The sequence below is a fragment of the Onychostruthus taczanowskii genome, unplaced genomic scaffold, assembly GCF_017590055.1.
Source record: "Onychostruthus taczanowskii isolate IOZ18803 unplaced genomic scaffold, ASM1759005v1 scaffold119, whole genome shotgun sequence".
Classification (NCBI taxonomy): domain Eukaryota; kingdom Metazoa; phylum Chordata; class Aves; order Passeriformes; family Passeridae; genus Onychostruthus; species Onychostruthus taczanowskii.
The window spans coordinates 801,039-819,916 of NW_024498340.1; the positions used below are offsets into that span (position 1 = coordinate 801,039).

Sequence of the window (18,878 nt, forward strand, 5' to 3'; positions counted from 1 at the left end):
GTGTGTGTCTGAGACCTGCTCTTAAGTTGTTCAAGAATTCTCTGAACATGGGAGAGGGTTGTGAAGGATGAAGGGAGACTCTTGGCTCAGCTCAGTTTCCCTCTCCAAGTTTCTTCTGCTCAGTTCCACAGTCCTGGAGGTGTTGGTGAAAGCCAAGACCAGTTTGAACATTACTTAAAACGCGAACACAGATTCTCAAAAGCACTTGCTGAGCCCTTCCCTGGACACTGGCATAGATTTAGCAGCAGTTCCTTGTGCTTACTAATGTTGCCAGGCCATCACAAGTCTTTCAAGGCACAGGATATATTATGGAGGTTGACACAGTCAGTGCCAAGTGACTTCACCAGTGTCTAGGGAATATTGGAGGAATTACCAGGGCTCGTGACACCAAAATGAACTTGATAAGATCTATCAAAGGGCCCAAATACAGCAAAAGTGTCCAAAATAAACATCAGAGGTCTAAAATTCCCTGAGCTTTTGGATGCTTAATCTTTTGACCTTGTTTATTGATATCACAGAGAAATACAATGTACATGTTCTTGTGACCTGAAATTAATTAGAAGCAGCAGATACTGAGCACGTGTGAAACTTGTCAAAAGAGAATGCTGATGCTAAATGTATCATCTGGGCTGATCCCACTAGGTATCACTGCAGTCTAGCAGGGAAATAGCAGCTATTCACGTGGTACAAAGTGGTGGATGTGAATGGTGTAGTTGCCATGCACTGAAAAGCCACGACTGCAATTACATCTTGTAATGCAGTTTTAAAGCACGTGTTTGCAAAGTACTGTGCATGCTTGATTTGCCTTTTAGTGGAACTGCAGAGTTGTGAATAAATAGCAGTAATTGAAAACTTGGCTCAAGCATTTTCTTGGATAATTGTCACCTTTCAAAAATAACTGACTCATGGGGTAATTTTCTAAAGGTTTTTTGCACGTACTTGATGACTGAATGGTGTCTCTAGAATTAGTCAAAGAAAAAAACCTCTCCAACTTTTCTGCTTCTGCAAGGCTGAGGGCTCTGCTTCAGTTGGTTCAGTCAATTCAGTTGGGGGGCAAAAAACCCAACAGCTTCTTTCCGTCTCTTAAAAGACACCTACAATTTGTTCTGCTGCTGCTTCTCTTCTTCCAGGAGCCTTGCCCTTCTCCCTGTACCTGATTCTGCAGCAAAGCCAAAGGCTCTGCTTGTTCTTTGTGGCTGCTGTTTGAGGACAAGTGCCCCTTGAAGGACTGGGGACGTGTGTTTTCTGTGGATTGCAGGAGTGTTTAAATAGTTACTCTTGACAAAGAGCATAGCATGTCAAATCAGTGGTCCAGGTCACTTGTGTCTACTATTCTAAAATAGTGTAAATAAATAACAAGAATGCTAATAAAAAGTAATCTAGATGGAAGTTTTTAAAAGCCACTAATTCTAAGTTATAAAAAGTTACAAATTTTGCCACTGTCTTTGACTTCCTGTTCTTATGGTGATTCAAATGAGGTGTTTATGCAACCCTAAAGCATATTTACATTTCTTAGGATGGAAGGGCAGAGATCCATACATTAATTTTGTTTCTTTGCCCAATTTCTTCTTTCTAGATATTCAGTGTTGCACTTTCGACATATGTTGTGGGCAGTACCCATAACAGTCTTAAGATCAAGCAGGGATTACCTGTAATGAATCAAATTATTAGCTGGATGACACTAGGTAAGAAAATCTTCCCTCTCAAACTTTTATGCTGGCAGTTTGTGGAGTCTGGGACTGGGTGGGGGATGATGTCACTTTTTCATTAACATCTTCTTTTCCTTTATCTGACTGCTGGTAATTCTTGTGTGTGTTTGCTTTCCTAAGTGAGTTTTTTTTGAGATACGTGTTAGTCTTCTAAAATAATAGTCCTTTGTAGGTTTGTGATAAAATACAAATACCTGTGATTTACAAATAGCTTTATCTTTTATTTTTAGTGTTCTGAATATTTTGATGACCACTTTTAGGGATATAATGGCATAAATGCCCTTTTTGTTTCACTTGGATCTGGATATGGGTGATCTGAGATGTTCTGCCATCAGTCCAGTTGAGCACAGGGAAATGACCAAAGGTTGTTTCTGTAATTCATTATAAACTTGAAGCTTCAGCAGATGGCAGTGACCCTTATGGAAGTGATTTTGAGAGCTGCTTTGCAAAATACCTGTGAAATAATGATGATAGTGTATGTTTGGTATCTCTTAGTATCTAATTGTTAAAGAAAAAAGCAATTTGCAAGTCTGTGAATTTTTCACCACTCAAAAATCTTAGTGTGATTAAACAGAGCAAATGGAATTGTTACTGGACTTCTGGAATACAGTGAAGCAATACCTGTCATATTTCAGCTATAAAATAATTTCTGTAGGGCTCCATTAGAAAACATTGAGCATGTTTTATCCCTGAGTGATCTGAAATGTGGGATTTGTTTTAGAGCTAAACATATCCCATATAAAGTTTGATAGCAGCTTTTTGCTAGAAGTTGAGATTAGGAATTTAAACATAACTTAATAAAAGAACTGTGGCCCATATACTTGCTGGTTGTCTTGTACATTCCTGTACTGGTGACATTGTTTTAACTTAAGCAGGTCTTGTCAGATTTAGCAATCCTGCTTCTGTTTGAGCGAATAGATTCAAGATTAAGTCCAGTGATGGTGATCAGTGTGTGTGAGCAATGCTTTCTTAGTAATGCATTTTTCTTCTGAGCATTTTCCTTTCCATCATGCTCCCCTAACTCTTTGTAGCCTGCTAAGCTAAATGGGGATCTCTGTGTGGATGAATTTCTCGCAGTTGTAAAGTCAATGAAATCGATGAAGTCCTGTTTGGCTTACTGGAGCAGGAATTGAGTGTAAAGGTTATATTTCTCTCCTGTGTAAGGATGAAAGAAAAACATTTTTCATCTGAGAGATGATTCAGGCAGTCAAAGAGGTTTGGAGTTATGAGGAAAAAGTATATTAGAAATTCTCTTTGTTGTGGGTTATGATAAAAATAAAGCTAACGCTGAAGTAAACTGTAGGTACTCAAAATATCTACTTGCTGCCACAGTAGTATTGAATATTTTAGCAAAGTCTTTCAGACTGGAAGTAATCATTCTAAGTAAATATGATATACAAGATAGGAGCTTTGTGTACTTGCTAAAATTGCTTTTCATAATTAAACATAGAAATAAGCAGGTAAAACACTAAGGCATCCAACATGTCCTCAATACTCCTCTTGGAGAGAAATGCCTTGTCATTACCATAACCACAACTGGCACCTGCCTTGTTGCCAGTGTGTACCACAAACGGGATACAATAAGAATTAAGGTACCAAACTCTACTACTATAGCTTTTCCAAGGTTGGTGGGATTACAGGTGGTCCAACTCCTCTTTGTCTTTTTGCATAGTTGTGGAAGAATGGCACTTTTAGTGAACTCTCTTTTTGCATCTCTGTGTATTTATAGAACTAGAAACACACAGTTAACAGGGTCTATTCATAATAATACTCTTTTATTATTGTGTCAGGATAATATGAATACTTCAGAAGTTTTCTAGGGAATTTTTGTTCCCCTTCTCAGCTATGTATCCTGATTAATATGAAGCCTAACTGTTTAAATTTTAACTTTGACCTATTTTTTTTCTTTTTTTGGAGCAAGACTGGTGTTTGAGGAACCAGGCAAATGAATTAGTGATAGCTGGGTTCCTGCAGGCCTGTGTCCAAGTGGCTTTACCTGTAACACTCTATGGTTCATACAGTCTACTTAACTGCAAACATAGAGGCAAAACCAGGAGGTGTAACAATAATTCAACTGCTTCCCATGTTCTTCAGAACCTTCTTAATATTAGCAGACATTTTTAAATGAATGTATGCTAGGTCTTAAAATTTTCATCTGTGAGAATTTATCATAGCAACTTGCTAATTTTTGAGGAATTTGGTGTCACAACTGTGTGCAGGGGTCATATACAGAGGTTTGTGTAGGTCAGCCAGAAACCTACAGGTCTTTTTATGATTAATATCTGATGTATTGCATCAGAGATGAAAGAGAGACTAATAATCACCTACTAGCCACTCATCTGTTCTCATCTATGAGTGCACTCAGACTGATACACATCTGATATGTTCAGTGTCATTCACAGAGGCCAGTTACCATGCTGAATTTTATTTCCAGCTGTTCTGACTTTCAGTGAGGTCCGTGGAATTCCTCCTTGAATTGGGCCTTCTTGGAGCCCCTTGAAGTCACTTATTCTGTAAGTGAAGCAGTGGCCAAAGCTGAAAGGCAGGAAATAAAGCATACTGACCCTCAAGACTTAAAAACCTCCTCACCTCTCTTTCATTGATATGTTCACTATAAATACTAATGGATACAGTGATGATAATCACAAGGGAGTACTTTCCATATCTTATAGTTTTGTGTTCCTTAGAGTGATTATTAATGTTGACTTACTGTTGATGCAGCCTTTGAATGGTTTAGTAATGTGAAGTTTGTATACTGCAATGAAGAATCACATGAATGTTACTTGTCAGCATAGTTTTTTATAAACATGCAGTTTTCATATTAAAAAAAAAACAGGTTTAAAGATTAAGTCACAGCAATGCTTGTCCTTCTCCCTTTGCCTTTCTGTTATTCAAGCACTGGCCATCTTTCCTGTTTTTCTTCCTCTTTACTCATTTTTGTAGTAGCCCAGTTCCTAATCTAATTACAAAGAATAGAAGGCCAGGTTGGATGGGGCTCTGAGCAACCTGGTCCCAGTGGAAGGTGTCCGTGCCCACGGCAGGGGGTTTGGAACTAGGCGATCTTTCAAGTCCCTTCCAACCCAAGCCTTTCTATGGTTCTAATCCAGTGGAGCAGTGGCTTTGTCACTGCAGTTTTGGAGCTGCCAGAGGTCCTCAGAGCCATGGTAAGTGGTTTTCAGAGTAATATTAAACTGTCAGGTTTTACTGGATTTTAAGGCAGTGCTTCTACATCATCTTAAAAACTTATTAACATCGGTAAATGAGAAATTATAAAGGCTGTGACATGGAAAGATAGGAATTAAAATGGTACAGAACTGAAGTTACTTTTGATGAATGTGAAACATTCCAAACACGGTGTTTTCTTTAGCAAAAGTAACTTCTCAAAATAGAGGGTCATACATGATCTGTATTGAATTTCTGTACATAAAATGTCAGGAGCTGAGGAAAGTTATCTTGTTATTGAGGATGCATTGTTTTGCATGTTGTGACTGATGTATCTCTTCTTATTGCAGTTTTTTCCCCAGTGTTGCTGCTACTGAGCCCCACATTTCTCTTTGAGAGACTGTTCAGCATATTGCTCTCCCTGATGTCCACCTATCTGCTCCTCAGCACAGGGTACTTCATTCTTACTCTGTTTGAGTTGGTTTTATATATGAAAATCTAGGACTGTATGTGAAACTGCTTCATCTCATGCACGTTTCTGTTAAAGGTGTAACATGTGCTTCCAGCATTTATTTCCTTGTTCAGTTTACTAAATAAAATTTCAGGGAACCTTTCATGTTCTTCCTTGTATTATAAACACTGTTTGTTGACATTCCTTTCAACTAGACAAGGCAGTGGCTGGAAGGGTGTATGTTCAAACAATCTTGCACCAAAATAAGAAAGTCTGGTTTAGTTTATGCCTTTTGCTGTTTTTACGTGTGCTTTTCTGCTCACAAACATAGCATCTCTCCCAGCTGCTCAGCACTGGTGTCTAGTTATGGCTTAAATGATGTGTGCCAGGAAACAGGTAGTCCTAAAACGAGGGAAAATTGCCTTCTGAGAGATTTTTGTGGAAGTAATATTTTTTTAAAAAGGGATGTTGTTTCCCATAAAGACTAGACCTTGCTTCTTTTTGGATAAAACTCAATTCCTCTGACGCTTCAAATGAAGAAAACACTGTGTCAGCCAACCCTTTCTTTTTTCTCAGACTTGGTAGCTCTTAAGAGCATAATTAATGGGGAGTATAGGAACTGTTCTTCCGCCTCCCCTCCCACTTATCCTCTGGATTTAATTACACTGGAAAATTAAGTGGAATAAAACATCTTGGAGCAGACATTTTGCAGTAGCTGCCTCCTGTGGATACTCTCATTTTAGTTAAAGTATCTCTTTTTTTTTTCCCCAGTCTTCTGCCCCCTCCTTCCTCCCACTTCCCCATTAAGGTTTTGATCCTAATGTTACTCCTGACTGCATACACGTTCTTATACTCAACCCTCTTAGCCTGTGCTGGCTGCTGTATAAAGCATGAATGTTGCTCTCTCCAAGGCTGGCAATCTCCCTCTTTGTATTTTGGCCCTGCATCAGACCATGTAAGTGCTGACAGTTCTCTGCTGGCTTCCTGCAATGTCCAAATTGATGAGAGAATCTTGGAGCGATTCTTAAAAAAGAAAACAAAACCTGAGGCACTGGTGCCAAAAGTGTCCAGTGTTTCTCTCCTCAGTGCACTCTTCTAGCATGTAGTGATAACCCAGCACATTGCCTGGGTAATTGCAGCCCCTTTCTAGGGGTGGTTAAGTGGAAATACTGAAGCCAGCCTAAGAGCATGGTTGCATACAACCACATGTCACCAACTCTGTTGAAGGCATTTAATCTGAAGGCAAGTGTAGACCATTATAAGTAGTGTTTCTGTAGTGTTTCTATTACTGACAGCATAACTATTTCATCTTCATGTTTAGCTGCCTGTGGTTCTGATAATTAAAATGGAAATGTCTATTCAAAATTTTTTGTTCCAGTTTGAAATTGGTTTGTAGCCCAACAGAAACAATCCCAAGATTCACTGCAGTGATTTCCTTATTTTTTTAGACAAACAGGTGGTTGTCTAAGAAGGAAAAAATAAAAAAGGAAACATTTGCAGTCTTGTCAGTATCAGTATTACAGTCAGTATCAGTATTATAATTTTATCCTGAAAGAAAAAAGCCTGGGAGGTACTGTGAAGTGCAACTGGAGAAAACTACATGTTATCCAATTTCAGTTTACACCCTTATGTTGTCTGGGGGTATTAATCTCTCACATAAATACATTCATACTTTGGAATTTGAGTGCTGTAGGAGTCAGAAGTACTCCTCAGAGATGGGGGGTGTAGCTAGAACAGCTTAGTGGCCATGGTTAGAGTGTGACTTGATGTTGCTTTTGTGAAGGATTGGGACACAGTGAAGAAAAGAGCATTTTACTGAAGTGAAAGGTAGTGCTCCTTTTATTATACAGATGTGTCTTTCCTTAGAACAAAACTGAGATCACCATAATGAGTGTGTGTGATTAGGTCCTAAAGAGACACAATCTCTATCTGGTGTTTAAGTTGAACTGTAACACCTCACTTCCAAGTGGCTCTCATTGAGAAATATTCTATTTGGCAGAAAATTAATGTCATATAGGTTTGGTTTTTTTCTTGTTTCTTTTGACTTTATTCCAGTTTTGTTAAAATTAAAAAAGACATTCATCCAACATTGTGGCAGCCTTTCAACAAAAAAATACAAAACATGACAAAGCTGAAGCAAACTCTGTTTCTCCTGTTTTTGCCATTTAACTACTTTATGGCTTTAAAATTCAACCAATTGTTGCTAGGTATTTGGAAATGGGGAAAGAAGGGGAAGAATGCCACCAAGTCTTGGTATATTCTTTGTGTGAAGAAAAAAGAAAAGAAACACGTCAGCATTTGATGTTGATCAGTTGTCAGCAGCTGCACTTACCATGATTATTGCATTACTTTTCAGATATGAAGCTCTCTTTCCACTGGCACTGTTTGGTTTGATGTTTGTGTGGATAAACATGGAACAAGAAGCACTGCAGCACTATAGTCTTTCACTCAGACCAAAGGTAACAGCTCTTGACAGATTTATCAATGTAATTAACAGCTTTATCTGGTTTTTTTTGGTTTTTTTTTTTTTTTTTGTGAGGATGTAATAAATATTCTGAGTGGTTTTCAGAAAGCAGCACTTCATGTTTCTTTTCAGTTTGGGAAGTCAGTATTAGCTGTTTCATGAACTAGGAATATGACTTTGTAAGTAAGATTTGTAATTCATATTATGGAAGATATTGCACATCAGAGCCATTTCTAGGAATGCAGGAAGACAGTCTGGCTTAGTAAGACCCAGTGGTATGGTCTGTAGGCTACAGAGCTGTCTCTGTCGAGTGTAGTGATAATTCAGCATAATACAGGAGCTCTTCAGAGTAAGTGCAGTGTTGCAGTACTTTTTTTGGTCTGATTGCAGATTCATGAGTGAGAGGCTGAAATGAAATTATTTGATTTCTGACAAGACCCATAGGAAGTATTAGAAATCTTAATTTGACTTTGTCCTCTCTTTGTCCAAGGATGGAGACTTATTTCTGTTTAGACTGACAAGGAACTGGAGACCAACTTGGAACTAGCACCTTCTCAGATTTGCCTGGAGGAGAAAAGGGAGTTTTGTAATCAATGCAACTTGTTCACCTTAAAATTTAGTATATTGTCAACAGTTTGCAAAGGCCATGCTGCTCATATTGCAACTTAGCTCTTAGGTTAGGTGTAGGGTTGAACAAACTGGGGCTGTGCCACTGTTTTGGTCAGGTCCCAAGTGCCAATTACAGTGGTTTGCGTCTTGGAGACAGGTGGGTGTGCGCCACAGCTCCCCTTGGCTTCTCCCAGATGAGCCCTCCTGGCTACACGTGCATGGAAGTGGCCAGAGTCACTTGAAGTGTTGGTACACACCTTTCCTTCCTTTTGCAGCTCATAATAATTAGGGAAAAGTCCTGGAGGTGGAAACCTGAGCCAAGACAGTCACCAGAGCAAACCTGACACATACTTTGGTTTTGTGGTGCTCCTACAAGGAAGACAGTTCTGAAACTTGAGAGAGCAGGCTTTACCACTTCAAAGCTAGAAAAGAGAAATATAAATAGGAGTAATTTTCTATTTATGCTACCTTTACTAGGATAATTTGTGTGATTGTGTTTTGTAGCATCTTAGGCAATAGGGATGGAATCTGAATATCACAATTACAATTAGTGTGATGCCACAATTGTGACTGAAGGTGTTTAGCATCTGTGGGATATATTTTTTCTTCCACTCTAGAACCCACTCTGTCTTTTGCATCTTGTTACAAGCATCTGTGATGCTTGCCTGTCTGCTGTTAGTCTGGTGTTCTCTTCATTGTAAAATAAAATTCTATTAAAGTAGTATTAAACACCAATAAACACTTCACTAATCAAGTGCAAATGAAAAGAATATAGGTAGCCTGTAATTATGTTTTAAGTTGTCACTCAGTGTTTGTCAACATTCACTTGAGCCTTTTGATTTCATGTGAAAGGAACAATAATGCTTACCCCTGCTTCCTATTTTTACATTAGAAAATATCATCCCTAGAATGCCTGTTAATATATGCTGCAAAGTGAATCTTGTACTGGATAATACAGCTCAATTCTCTGATGAGAGATTATTTTAAATTAAAATGTTATCAGTCTTGAATGTCTATTACTTAATTTTTTTTATTTTTCCCAATATAAAGGAGTTCACTGACCTCTTAAATTCCATGAAGATAATTTCTCTTCGAGTCAAGTGATATTGTGCAGAGGGCTGAGTAGAGGAGATGGAGAGTATTTTACTGTTTTCACTCACAAAATAAGTCAAATGAGGATAATTGCAGTCTTTTATTTCTGAGGATCTTTATCTGTATGCTCATGTGAGCAGTGGAAGTGTATGTGTGTAGGAAGAATATTTCTGATGAAATAAGATGGTTATAAGTCTAAGGCATAGAAGTTCATTTTTAGTGTAGATTAACAGCAGAAGCTTCACTCTTCATTTGATCGTCTCACTTGTACAGTCTTTCTGGCAGATTCATTAATTCATTAAAGTATAATGAAAACATGAGAAATGTTTGCAGTCCTTATTATAATACTGTAATACCAGGCAATAGGGAAGTAGGTTTATTTCTCATTCATTTCAGTAAAAATACAGTGGCTCTGTCTAAGTCCATTAGTTCATATTTGCTGTTGATTCCTTCTGCTGTCTTTCCAGCTTGCTGTTTTCAACTTCACCTGTACTATGGATATAACTCAGTTTCGACAGCTCCACCTGGATGATGTACGGAGGTCCTTCTTCTTTGTATCCTTTGGTTGGTTGCTGCACTCCAGGGCAAAAAAAGGGTTTCAAAAGGACCTGCAGTCAAAATTTGTAGCCTGGTACTCACTGAGAACAAAAGCTGGTAAAGATGATTTGACTTATATCGCTCAAAAGGCAGTGGTCTTGTACATTATGCATTTTATGAGATAGTTAACAATGCAGTTTTAGAATCTGGCTCTTTGCCCACTTATGGCCATTGCAGCTGAGGTAAATTTTCTTTTGAGGAGTTCTGTTATCAGTTTGGTTTTGTTTGGCTTCATTTTGGCTGGAGGGAATTTGCTCACCTTCACAAATCAGTTGAAGTAGGTGATAGTAAAGTTATTCTCATTTTTAGAGCATGGCGGTGTGTTAGGAAGCAGATGTTAGTAGCAGGAAGATGAAGCAAGAAGAAAAGTTCCTGCAGGCTCGTAGTGAAACATGTTCCCAGAATCTGGCCTAGAATTGTTTATATCTTAAGTGATTTCTGCTGATAGAAATTATATGGTCTTAGGAGAGAAGAGCTGTTTGTTCACTAACACAGCAGTTAGTTTGTGGTCCTGTAACTTATACTGCAGCTGTTGTTTTTTTTTTTAAATAGTGTACATTGATAACAGTATCATTTTTCTCTTTCATTGTGGGACTGCAATTAAGTGAAAAGTATTTGGTAGCATGGAAGATAGATGGGCAAATGGGAGATAAATTGAGCTAGTCTAGAGCACAGGGGGTTTTTATGCAGGTCAGTTACTGTATCTGGGGAGGAAGTTGTCTCGATTCTGGTTCCTACAAAACCAGGCTTTATAGTTTGTCAGATAACCAGCTCTGAGAGGGTGGGTCACAGTCATGGAGTCCACGCTTTTGGAATTTGGAACTGTGTTGTTGGACATTGGGAACTTGCAGCAGAGAAAGTGTAACAGATACCAATTTAAGAAGGCAGATGAATGATAAGAAAGAAGGCAAAACGATTTGCTAGATGCTTGATGTTTGTCTTTGCTTTAGTATACCTAAAAAGAGCTGAGATCTTGCAATAAATGCATCAATTTCATTTGCTATTTTAACAAAAAATATGCTTTTAGTAAACTTTAGTAAAGCTACTGCTGTCGGTTACTAAATACTAGTAAAAATAAATCAACTAATCCAACTGTATTTTTTGAAGCTACAACTTAGCACTTCTTTAACACTGGAATGTAGCTATGTTGGTTTTGACTAGAGTTAATTTTCTTCATGGTAGCTAGTGTGAGGCTGTGTTTTGCGTTTGTGATGACAGCAGTGTTGATAATGCAGTACTTGCTTGGAGTCAAGGCCTTTTCTGCTCCTCACACTGCCCCACAAGTGTGAGGCTTTAAAACACTGCTTTAAAACACTTGAGTATGTTTTGCTCAGCTCTTGAAAAAATAATCAATTTGCAGATCTCCTTTGTCTGCTCAAAACATGTTGTGTCTTTTTTAAATGTAGATGCTGTTTAATGTTTAGAAATAGTGGTATTAGAGGAGAAAAACCTTTTCTGCTAGAGCAGTCTTACTGCAACTATGACTCTGAGCTGTGTGTGCCTTAAGGTTGTCCCAGGGCTCCTGTATTGGGCCCAGTAGCTGGCATCTGCTGAGAAATCACATAGCCTGGTCTTTGAGGAGAAGATTCAGATTGCTCATGCTTAGCATTTTGATTAGACCTGTGTGTTACTGGTATTTTCTTGTTTGTTTTATTGCAGAGCTGCTCTTATAAATCTCAACCAGCAGAACTGCACTAGGCAGTTAGACTGCCGTGTTAGGGAACTTGAAATGATGTGGTAAGGCTTCTTGGGAAGCCTGATTTCTCCAGTTATGCTGACCTAATCCTTCCAAAATATTGCATGCAGGATCCCAACGATTCTACTGAACAGTTGGTAACAAATTGTTTATTGAGAGACTTAAATGATCCAGTGCAGGAGCTATAATAGGAGCAAAAGGACCAGAGGGAGCTCTGGCAACAGCAGCCCATCCTCACTGACTTATGACCCTCTGCCCCATGCAAAATAAGTTAAAAGCCATTCTTCAGCCGAAGCCATATGAGCTATACTGGGTTCCAATGAGCTCAGGAGCAAGAAAAATACCTTTCATGGGCTCATGTAGTAGCAAGTGTTTGTATCTGGATGAAAAAGGGAGTGTTTATCAAAAAGCTTCTAGCTGTACAGATACTGCTGGAGTCATCCTCCCTCAAGTGAGGAAGAAAATGGGAGTCCCATATTGCTATGGTTAGACTCAGCATAATCTTTGGACAAAAAAAAAAATCTATAGTAAGGATAGCATAGGAACTTCTAGCCTTTTTTAAGAGGTCAATTCCTCAAAAAAGGAACCTCTTCCATGGTCAATTCCTCAATAAAGCCATCTCTTTTGTAGTGCAGAACACATGCATGTGCCATTACTTCCTGCAAAAGCATGTCTTTGAATGCATTGCTGGGTTTGTGGTCCAGGGATGTATTCATCTTGCTAGGCAGAGACCCAAAAAGCCAGCTGCAGCTTTCTTACAAGGGCGTCAAGACAGGCTCTAAAACCTTACCTAGGCAGTATGTCTTTTAAAATTGGTATAGTTGTGTATGATATCTAGGGTAGAGCTAGAAAATGCTTTGGATTTCTTAATGTGCTGTAAATCTGTAGCAGTGGAACAGCTTCTTGTGGTTTCATGTTAGATTTTCAAAGTAAATTGGAATGAAGGAGGCGAAATGTGGGTTTTTTTTTTTTTTATTTAGTGTATTTTCCTTAAATATATCTAGGTTTTCTTCATAGTGACAGCCTTTTTTGGCACTGGAAATATAGCTTCTATTAACAGGTAAATTTTATTAATTTATTTGAGACACAGAGTACAAAAAAATTTTCCTGCAGTTGACATACTAAATGTAAATTTAGCTAGCAAAATCAGGGCAGAAGAATCAAAGCAGTAATCAGTGGAGAGATAACAATTTATGTAGTTTTTGCTCTCTGTAACATCTACCCTAAAAGCCTGAGCTTGTTGGTTGTGAGGCTGTCTCAATTCCATTCGGTGCTCTCAGGATGAGCAGAGAGAGCTTGGTTGCCCACCAACAGCGTGGCACCTTGAAAAACACAATCAGAGAAAAACTGTAGAGAAAGACAGGTGAGGTTGGCAGTCCCTGCTGATTTAATATTTCATCAAGAGAAGATAAAATTGGAAGCCTTGTTTAAAAATGTATATACAACCCAGTATGTTACAGGGTCATTAAAGGCTGGGGTTTTTTAAATGTAAAATGCCATTTCCAAGATATGTAATGTCCTTTTCATGTTTCTCTAGTTTTGATCCTGCTTCTGTCTATTGTTTCTTGACTGTGTTCAGTCCCTTCATGATGGGAGGCTTGCTTTTACTGAAGGTTAGTAATCTTAGCCTGATGAGATTTTCTCAGAGAATTGTGGAATAAATAGCATATCACATGTTGTTGTTACTTTGCAATTCATAAAAGAACATGTGTATGTATTTGAGCTTCATTAGGCTTCTTAACCATGTGTGAGGCTTTCAGCCTTTGTAGTGTTTCTAGAGAGATCATTTTGTTTCCCAAGGGAGAAGCTCAAGTGTGGGGAAGTGTAATTTAACAGCATTGGGTCAGTTTATTGTATTGAAATGGAAATTTCAATTGTTGAAAGTACTTTAACAATTTTTAAAGTTATAAGCTTTTCCTGTAGTATAATATCAACAGAAACATTGAGGATATATGTATATATAGTCAGCTCTATCTATATTACATTAAATAGAGGTATTGAATGTTCCACTGATTAGGTTATCATTTTACAATGGCCATTATTTTCTGTGTTTTTTAATAGTCTGTCAGAGATTGGATTGTATTTCTGGTTTGCAAGGCGCAGGCAAGGTGTGGTAGCCCTTTTCTAGTATTTGAGTAAAGCATCTGCTAAAAAGGGGACTGAATCTATTTGTTATTATTAAAATAGGCAGTATTTTCTACCGCTGCTTTTCTGCTGCTTCTGTCCCCGAGGAAGCAGACTGAAGTTACAGGCACACTGCATGTTGTCCTACAGGACACAGATCAATAGTACAAACTTCTGGATGCCAGTGGTCAAGTTTTATACACTGCTAACATAAGGATTGCAGATCAACTTTGGAAGGAGCAAAAGGCAGCATTCATGTTTTCTAGTTTGTTTTGTTCTTAATTTACTGAACGATTTACATTTGCTTGACTTGGCTGTGGAGGGGCAGTGTGACCCTTGCCTTATTGAATGCCTTCTCTATTCAGACTTCTTTTGTGATGAGATTGTCCTTTACACTTGAAACTCTGCAGCCTGTCATGTGAGATGCTGGATCTGAATAGTTCTATCTTCTAGCCTTGTTGAAGTATTTATCACTGGATAAATGCTAAATGGATAAATGAAGTGAGGATATGCTTTAATTATAGTTTTTGATATTACCTCATGGCTTATTTCACTGCAGTTGAGCTATGACCATGGAAGGGGGTTTTTATTAATAAACTGAAAATGTTTCCTGCAAAATTATTTTCTACCCTGTCTGGCCAATATTTTATTTTGTAACATACCCATTCTGTGATAATTTCAAAAACAGGAAAATGTTTCCACAACCTGCCCAGGTTCTTTTTGTAAATATGACTGTAAGCCAAAATGTAGCTTGTGTTTTGAACAGGTTGCGATCCCGTTTGTTCTGGTGTCATGTGCTTTCGAAGCTGTTCAAGTCACAACACAGCTGTCTTCTAAGAGGTACATTACATGCTGTATTTCTGCATTAGTAAGGGTTTCAAATCTATTTTGGAGGAATTCAGAATTTTCAAATCTCAATGTAAATTTAAAACAAAAAAAACCCCATTAGATCTCAATGTTGCTTTTGTTATTAGGGCTTGGGGTTTTGTTCATTGAATTCTGCTAGTTCAGGGTTTTTTTCCTTAGTGATAAATGAGTATAAATTTAAGTGCTGGCCTTGTCTGAAGCAATCAGATATTTAATATTCTTTGTTAGCAATACACAGAAAAGACCCTTTTTCCTCCATAATGTTAAAAATGAGCAGAATTTAAAGTCTGATTTTTACTTTATACTGCATCTCTGCCTATAGCATAGTATTTTTTAAATAGCCCATTTGTAATGTAACCAATTTATAGCTTTGTAGTGCTGACCTCACCACAAATAGTATTAAAAAAAAGGCACTGGATGCCCTTGCATTGCAGTTCAGTGCTTCCCAGATGTGCTCAGTATTACATGCCAGTCCTTTCCCTGTCTCTAAGGACTTTTCAGAGTACGGATGCCCAGTCTCATGGGGTGCTGTATTCAGACTTGAAACATGTTTTCCCTCTCCCAAGACTTTATTTTGTTAGCCCTGCTCACCCCATTCAGCAGACCCAGTGCACATGACTGAATCCTCCGCTCATCGTGTGATATTATGGATGGTGCTGAGATGGAGGAGGTCCCTGTCAGCCCTGTGATTTTATCACTGTGGGATGTTGTGTGGGGTTGATCAAAAGTCCTGCTTGTGTGTGGCAGGAGGACTTCAAGGACTTTCTCCTGCGCATTGCTCAGCTGAGTGTGAGGAAGCTGCCCTCGCTTGTTGTGATGCCCTCTGCTTTTCTGTTTGCTTTCATTCTGCCTGACCCTGCTGTTGTCTCCTTGTACAACACCACCTACTACCAGAGAGAGATGGGGCACCCCAAAAAGTGACTCCTTGTTGGAGGGCAGCACGACACTCTCCACCCCTTTTACCTGCTCTGCCTTAGCTGTGTGCGCTGTGCCTGCATCGGCCTCGGACCCCCAAAGAAGGGCATTTATCCTCATGCCCAAGGCTAGTACAAGGGCAGGGCTGCATTGAGGAGCTGGGGTTGCTCAGATGACCAGCTAGTGGTTTCCATTTCTAGGGCTCAAGCATCATAAAGGTCAGCATTTCCCAATTTGTGAATGCTTGCCTTGGCAGCGCTGATGATATTGCAGACTTTTATGGAATGTGCATCTGAGTGTGTGAGAGGGGAAATGATACTGCCTTCATAAACCAGGGGACACAACTATTTCTGTGCCACTTTGAGGCTGTGGCTGTAACTCTGTCTGGTGTTTGTGCCAGCTTCATTTAGCTTTGCTCAGGTAACAAATGCAGTGATAGTGCCACAACATCCGCCTGGGAACAAGGCAGAAACCGCAAGGCGCACCCGGGATCCCCAGAGAGGTTGTGCTCTGATTGCCAGGGCATCCTGAAGTCTGTGCTGCACTTCTTAATGCTGCTGCTGCCCCTGCTAGGTAAATTAAGCCATCCCTGGGAACAATCTTGTCTTTGCAGTGTATAAATATGCCCTGAAATTAGTCTTGCCCTTCTGTTGAGAAAGGCTTTCTGCAGTTTAGGAGGGCAAAAAGTGGATTTTTTTGATTTGGACAAATTGCTCCTAAAGTCCCTAATTACAGATTAAAGACTTTTTTTTTTTTCCAGTGGGGAATATTCTGTCCCAATATGTTCTTGGAGCTTGCCTATAAAAATTCCCTCTAGCTGAGTGCCTCCTAAGCACTATTATTGCAACATCCTATCTGAGCCATAGGTTAGCAGAGAGAAGTCTTTCCCTGTGTCTGAGATACAGTTGGTTTGTTGCATCCTGATTTACTAATGAAGCACAACTGATGTAGGCAATATCAGCAAGTTCCTCATTTGGAGGCATTGGTATGGGTATCTCCCCAGTATGCTCATGCAAAGCTGCAGCAGGACATTTTCCAAAAAAACATTTGTAGTTTTATAATGGTAGTACTGATAAATTAGCTGTATTCTAGTTAAAGACTTTTGTTAATGGGTCAGCTGTTTGCAACATTACTTCAGTGTCATTAACTTAGAAACCAGTTTTAGCCAGTTACAGCAATTGCTTTCATGTAATTTAGGATTTACATAGTTGAGGAAAAGAAGATTAGGTTAATGGGGGGGAAAAAATAGCTCTGCCTCCTCCCTTCTGGTTCCTTTTACTAGCCTAAGCCTAACTTCCAGAAGTTAACTGCTACCTGTAAAGAGGCCCATGGTTTGGGAGCATACCACCAAAATGCTAGGTGTTCCCAGAGCAAGTTATGGGCATCCAGAGATTTGGAAGGAGGCAAGCAGCACCTTTAGCAGCCTCTGACCCATCAGAGTGGTTGTCAGCAAGGTGGGACTGAACAGTTCAGGTACCTGCCAAGCAGCTTTGCTCACTCCTGAGTCCATCATGAAGCTCCTAAATCAGCTTTATTTGGTCCAACCAGCACACAGCTCTCTGCATCAAGAATGGGCCAGATGCTCCTTGTAAGATTCTTTTGTTCTCCAAAAAATGACTCATGTTAGGTTTTCCATTGCAAAATTGAAACCCTATAAATGTGAAATTATAAATACCAGATGTCCTAGTCATGCATTTTAATTGTTTTCTAGTAGTTTGAAATGTACCTGATTGTTTGAAAGGCAAATGCAAGAAATCATGTCTTTATTTGATTTCTTTCTGTGGGTTTTAATAAGCTCTTAATAGCTGTGTCCATAAAGAAAAGTTGATGGTCTTACTTTGCTGGGTTTTTTTCTTTGCAGCCTTTTCCTCATTGTTCTTGTGATTTCAGACATTATGGCTTTGGTAAGTTGTTGCTGCACGTTCTCTTCAAATAAGATCAAGAAACAGAGTTCTCCTAATTCCATCAAGAGAGATCTGAATTTGTTTCAGACTTCAAAGTTTTTCTAACTAGGGCAGAGAATTGGATTGAAATCCTAGCATAACTTAGAGATAAAACTCTTCCAATCACTGCTTTTCAAATTTCATGTAATTAATGCTTCTGAAGAAGCCATGATCTTATAATAATAAGAGACAAAATGAAGCAATAAGTTAACATTTGGAGTTCCTCATGTGCTTTATAATCAAATTCCTTGGAAGAAATTAAACAAGAATATCAGTTTTAGCTGTGTGCAGAGTTTAGTTAATTGTTCAGGAATTCCAGACCTTTTACCCACCCCAGCTTCTCTTGAAAAAGAGAGGAAAAGGAGAAATGCTTTACCCACCAGCTCCATTAGACTTGTCAGAATCCAGGAGATCAGCAACATCCAAAAAGACATTTTGTGCCTTTTGTAATAAGCTGTCAGGAAATGCTCTCTTCAGAAAGCCTGCATCCACAAACCAAGCCAAAACAGCCCAAAGCTGAACAATCCCCCAGCACAGTTTTTGCAGATTAAAAGTGTATTTTCGTTGCCCACTCCAGCTGTCTTCAAATCAACAAGCAGTGCCACTGGTAAATAGAAACCTTTTCAAATCAGCAGGTAGAGCTGATATTGTCACTTTATACGTGCTGGTTTTGTTTTATCCCTTGGAGTAAGCATTCCTGGTCTTATTTCTTAGTACAGTGTGATCTGTAAATATCACTTGATAGGAAAAACAGTGAGTAAAAACCAAATAATTGCTAATTTGTCTGTAGAGTGAGAAAAGGAGAAGGTATGGCTGTAGTCAAGTTTCAAGTAAGTCTATGTGACTAATCTGCTTTTATGAACTTCCATAGGAAAAGAAATAATATACCAATAAACCACATTCATAGCATTTCACTAATAAAATCAGTGTAATTAAGCCAAAAGAAGACTACAGGTACTTACTGGTGTGTAGCAAGCCCCAGTATATCCAGGTCTTATAGCTCATGTGTTCTCCTGTTTTGGTTTAAGTATTTTGAAACCATGTACTTGGTATACCACAAAAAAAAATTACCTAAGAGGTTTGTAGGAGACGTGTAGGAATTCCATCAAGAAAAGAGAAAGCAGCAGGGCAAAAAGAGAAGATGTTTGTAGTCTTGAATCAATGGGGCCACCAACTACAATTAGGGGAATTCACTAATAGGTAAATACTATGTTCTCCCAACGTTATTCCCACTTTACAGGTAGAGAAC

General features: G+C 38.8%; 1 protein-coding gene across 1 annotated transcript in view; it reads left to right on the forward strand.

The window, feature by feature from the left end:
* PIGN (phosphatidylinositol glycan anchor biosynthesis class N) overlaps positions 1–18,878 on the forward strand; it is a 99,296-nt gene that overhangs the window by 71,599 nt on the left and 8,819 nt on the right. Inside the window, exons 20-27 of the mRNA XM_041427789.1 lie at positions 1,577–1,685; positions 5,222–5,324; positions 7,679–7,781; positions 9,955–10,041; positions 12,785–12,840; positions 13,318–13,393; positions 14,671–14,744; positions 17,548–17,590. Coding sequence (XP_041283723.1) covers positions 1,577–1,685; positions 5,222–5,324; positions 7,679–7,781; positions 9,955–10,041; positions 12,785–12,840; positions 13,318–13,393; positions 14,671–14,744; positions 17,548–17,590 — 651 coding nt within the window. The remainder of the gene's footprint in view (positions 1–1,576; positions 1,686–5,221; positions 5,325–7,678; positions 7,782–9,954; positions 10,042–12,784; positions 12,841–13,317; positions 13,394–14,670; positions 14,745–17,547; positions 17,591–18,878) is intronic.